Raw genomic sequence first — 5,000 nt, 5'->3', positions numbered from 1 at the left:
GCCCAGCCCCGTTAGCACCAGAGCAATTTCTGTGTGCCCTTGCCTGGTTCTAGTCCCCCTTCATCCCCACTCTGCAAAGCATGTAACACAAGGCAGAGTTGGGGGGCCAATGGCTACTCCTGTAGGGTAAGAAGAACACAAGTCGGGTGCAGAGCAGCTGGGGAATGAGACCAGGATGCCACGTGTAGTTGGCCACCATGTGCGGTAGAAAACTGTAGAACTGTAGGAATTTGGAGAACGGGGGAGACACAACCCCCCAAGTATCGTGAGACTTGGAGAAGGAGTTCTGGAGGATGGATCTAACCAGTGGTTGGATGTCAATCATCCGACGTCCTGTGTCATGGGTTCTACCACGTTGTGGCTTGTCCCTCAAGCCCCTCAGCCTTGGGGAGACCTCTGACGGCCGACTAGTGATGAGGAACTATGGGGCTTCCCGGACAGTGGAACGCATGCAAATCCTGGCCTAGGTCTTCGGTGAAGGCCGCAGGAGCCCCGAATCCTCCCCCCTGTGGGGGTGTGTGCCGGGGCTGGGTGCTGCAGGGGACGGAGGCCAGGGGTCCATCCGCTGGGACCTTCCACGGGCCTCCCTCAGCCCATTCCCTCAGTGTCTGCCTCGGTCTCCATCCGACCACGGAGCCCCCTTGACGGGCGAGGTGGTGACTCACGATTCAGGCTCGTACGGCCGAGTGGCTCGGCGGTGGTGTGTCTCGCACACCGAGCACCCTTCGCCAAAGAGTGACTCACGCAGGGCCGTGCGGAAAACAGGTCCGGGCAACGTGGGTTGGTTTTTTTTTTTTTCCTTAGGGTTCCCCACGGTCACCTTGGCTCTGATGTTTCTTGGCCGCCATTTTAGCTTGTAAGGAGAGCGGGCTGGGAAAGCTGCAGCTAGGGACTTGGGCATCTGTTTCCACCCCCCCCCCCACACACCCCCAGTGAAATTTGGCTCCTTGGCAATGCGAGAGACCATGGCAGGTGGGCCGACCAGGTGTGTGTGTGTGTGTGTGTGTGTGTGGTGTGTGTGTGAGTGTGAGTGTGAGTGTGTGTGTGTGAGTGTGTGTGTGTGTGTGTGTGAGTGTGTGTGTGTGAGTGTGTGTGAGTGTGTGTGTGAGTGTGTGTGTGTGAGTGTGTGTGAGTGTGTGTGAGTGTGAGTGTGTGTGTGAGTGTGTGTGTGAGTGTGTGTGTGAGAGTGTGTGTGTGAGTGTGTGTGAGTGTGTGTGTGTGAGTGTGTGTGTATGAGTGTGTGTGTGAGTGAGTGTGTGAGTGTGTGTGTGAGTGTGTGTGTGTGTGTGAGTGTGTGTGTGAGTGTGTGTGAGTGTGTGTGTGTGAGTGTGTGTGAGTGTGTGTGAGTGTGTGTGAGTGAGTGTGTGTGTGAGTGAGTGTGTGTGTGAGTGTGTGTGAGTGTGTGTGTGTGAGTGTGTGTGTGAGTGTGTGTGTGTGTGAGTGTGCGTGTGAGTGTGTGTGTGAGTGTGTGTGTGTGTTGGCTTAGCGGATCTGTTCTACCAAGCACAGGGCTCTCTTGCAGACCAGCCGCCCGGTTAACGCTCCTCTCTCCTTCTCCACACTGGCACCGTCCGCAGGAGCGGGCCCAGGTTTGGCTCTCAGGCTAGCTCACATGTGTTTCCCCTTTGCCCTCCTCCACGTCGCCTTCCCGGTTAGAGGCCTCCTTGTCTCTTTGTGTGATGTCGCGGTTCACGCCCCGTAGCGCCCGGTCCTAAATCTCCACTTCAATCGCCGTGTGGTCCAGCCACTCTGCCCCTAGCCTTCCTCCTCCCCTCCTCCTCCCTCCTTCCTCTCCCTCCTCCTCCTCCTTTCCTCCTCCTTCCTCTCCCTCTTCCTCCTCCTCCTGCCTTCTTCCCCCCTCCTCCTTCCTCTCCTTCCTCTTCCTCCCCCTCCCTCCTCCCCCTCCTCCTCCCTCCTCCCTTCTCCCCCTCCTCCTCCTCCCTTCCTCCCCCTGCTCCTTCTCCCTACTCGCCCTCCTCCTCCCTCCTCCTCCCCCTCCTCCTCCCTCCCCCTCCCCCTCCTCCTCTTCCTCCTCCCTCCTCCCCCTCTCCCTCCCCCTCCTCCTCCTTCCTCCTCCCCCTCCTCCCTCCTCCCTCCTCCCCCTCCTCCTCCCCCTCCTCCTCCTTCCTCCTCCCCCTCCTCCTCCCCCTCCTCCCCCCCCTCCTCCTCCTTCCTCCCTTCTCCCTCCTCCCCCTCCTCCTGTTCCTCACCACGCTCTCTGACTCTCCGCTGTAGGAACACTCCCGGCCCGAGTATGAAACGAAGGTGCGCGAGAAGTTGCTGAAGGAGGGGGACAAGTCGGCGGTTCAGAAGCTGGACGGCAGCGAGGCCGAAGAGGAGGACGAGGTAGGAGGCCAGCCCTCCCCACCCCGCGCTCTGGGCTTGCAGAGACCCAGGGCCGCGCGGGGCGCGCACGGGCACGGGCGTGGGGGACACCCTGAGGTCCAGGCCTCCGCTCCACGGCGACTGGGCCCACGGGACGCTGGCTCTCCACCGCTCTCAGCGGGCCGAGAGGTCCAGTTTTCTCCCCTCCGGGCGTCTGTGGGGTTGGTGTGGCCGTCAACTCACGATCAAGAGACGGTCATCTGTCTGTAGATGAAGTCAATGGTGCGGCTGGGGTCTCCGTGTGAGGCCCTGCGCCAGGCCAGCGCCCCCCGTTGGCTTCCTGGTGCATGGATGATAATGGAAGGGCCTTGGAGAGCCAGGGGTACGGCAGACGCACGCTGGAGGCCCGTGGGGCTCGAGCTGGTCGCCGGGTGTGCCTTGCGTTTTGTTTTTCTGGATGAGGCTGAAAGGAGAGAATTGGGCTGGTGAGTGAGCCTTGTCTGTGCTGTGGTCTGTAGACTTTCTAGTGTGAATGACTGTGTGGATGAATGTGTGTGTGTGTGTGTGTGAATGAGTGTGTGTGTGTGTGAATGAGTGTGTGTGTGTGTGTGAATGAGTGTGTGTGTCTTCTCTGACAGACCCTGTCTCCCAGCCCCGCCTTTGTTGGGCTCAAAGTCACGTTTGCTCAAAGTCGAGAATCTGATTCCTGAGAACAAAACCCAATCGACGGGGTTGAAAAACAGAAATCCCTTGGCTTTGTGACTCTTCAGCTTCCAACTCAAACTTCCTCTGGTCACGTTCCTTAAATTTTTCACGTCAGTGTGCTGCAAATGTATGCATGCATCGGAGACAGAAAAATGTAATTTTTTTTTCTTTTGCCAGGGCCTTGAACGCAGGGCCTGGGCACTGTCCCTGAGCTTTTTGTTTAAGAATAGCACTCTACCACTTGAGCCACAGCACCACTTCTGGCTTTTCCTGCTTATGTTGGTACTGAGGAATCAAACCCAGGGCTTCATGCATGCTAGGCGAGCACTCTACCACTGAGCCACCTGCCCAGCCTAGAAAAGTGTCATATGTTTGAGATGGACATACCAGAAAGAGAAAAACGAAAACAGGAGTTAAGCAGGAGACAGACAGACTCAGAGAGAGAGATAGACAGAGAAAGAGAGAGAGAGACAGAGAGAAACACACAGAGACAGAGACTGTGTGCCAAAGAGACACACAGAAGCCCGCTGAATAAATCTTTTCCCTAGCTGAAGAGCAAGACCACGTCCCAGACCACCAAACAATTCAGAGAGACACCAAATTCACTCTTAGAGCACGCAGTGTGCTGGTGTGACACCTTCCTCAAAAAACAAGCCTGGAAGGGGCTGGGAAGGTGGCTCAGTGGTAGAGCGCTCGCCTTGCATGCCTGAGGCCCTGGGTTCGATTCCTCAGCACCACATACGCAGAAAAAGCCAGAAGTGGCGCTGTGGCTCAAGTGGTAGAGGCGCCAGCCTTGAGCTGAAGAGCTGAGGGACAGCGCCCAGGCCCAGAGTTCAGGCCCCACGACCGGAACCCCCCCCCCCAAAAATAAAACCACAAAAAGCAAGCCTGGAGGTAAAAAGACAACCACCACCATCCCACCCAACTTCCTTCCTCCACCCTGGGCCGCACACACTGGATGGTTTTCTGGGAATCCGACGTAACTGTTATTGACCACCGCTCTCATTTAATTTTAATTCCACGGCCGGGAAGAGGGAGGAAGGCTGGGGTTGGCGCCCGTGGAGGGGGTGGCCCCGGGGCGAGCGTGGCGTGGGTGTGCCCGCACGGAGGGGCAGGTGACTTTCAGGAACTCTGAATAATTGAACAGCCTCCGTCTGCATTATGCATGTGCATCTCAGCGCTCGCTGCTGGGTGTGTGTGGGGGTGGGTGGGGGGGTGCTTTTTGCTCTCACCACCCTGTGGAGACCACAGGGCTGGAGGCCATGTGCACAGGCGTGGATGAAACCTGGCCTGGCAAGATGCTTCTAGAACCCAATCAGTGTTTCTGTGCTTGCCGCACATCTACCTTGCCAGTGGGTGAAGTGGGTGCAGGTGATTGCAGTGGCCGGTGGCCGCCTCCAGGGGGCGCCGTGGGGCACATTCCCTCCCCCCCCCCCCCGCCACAGCTGGTGGCCCGGAGGTGGGCTGTGTTCACCCCAAAGGGTCACCCCGTTTCTGCCTTCACAGTGACCCCAAGGCTGCCTCTCCCCACTTTCCCGTGGCAGGATCAGAGAGGCCCAGGCTGGTGCGGGAAGCCCCCCCCCCCCCCCCCCGTCCCACGGCGAGTGGCAGAGCCGGGAATCGAACCCAGTGCCACCGCCTTCCCAAGGCGGATTGCATTTATGCATTTATGTATCTACTTAGGTTGTGCCTGGGGCTCGAACTCAGGGCCTGGGCGCTGTCTTCGAGCTTTTGCTCAAGGATGGCGCTCTACCACTTTTGAGCCACAGCGCCACTTCCGGTTTTCTGGTGGTTTATTGGAAATAAGAGTCTTATGGACTTTCCTGCCTGGGCTGGCTTTGAACCGCAATCCTCAGATCTCAGCCTCCTGAGTAGCCGGGATGACAGGCGGGAGCCACGGTGCTCTGCTGTCTTAGGAGCTCTTTATTTAACCTGCACACGTCTTAGTTCTCAGATAATGCACCGTGCCC

The 5,000-nt window shown here is 58.1% G+C and overlaps 1 protein-coding gene across 1 annotated transcript in view; it reads left to right on the top strand.

The window, feature by feature from the left end:
- Positions 1-5,000, top strand: part of LOC138821914 (anoctamin-2-like) — a 124,892-nt gene that overhangs the window by 63,242 nt on the left and 56,650 nt on the right. The window contains 1 exon segment of the mRNA XM_070014362.1: positions 2,236-2,346. Coding sequence (XP_069870463.1) covers positions 2,236-2,346 — 111 coding nt within the window.

The sequence above is a fragment of the Dipodomys merriami genome, unplaced genomic scaffold (assembly GCF_024711535.1).
Source record: "Dipodomys merriami isolate MVZ:Mamm:240054 unplaced genomic scaffold, mDipMer1.0.p SCAF_961, whole genome shotgun sequence".
Taxonomy (NCBI): domain Eukaryota; kingdom Metazoa; phylum Chordata; class Mammalia; order Rodentia; family Heteromyidae; genus Dipodomys; species Dipodomys merriami.
Note: the sequence above shows the minus strand (reverse complement) of the source record. Positions and strands in the feature narration are given on the sequence as shown.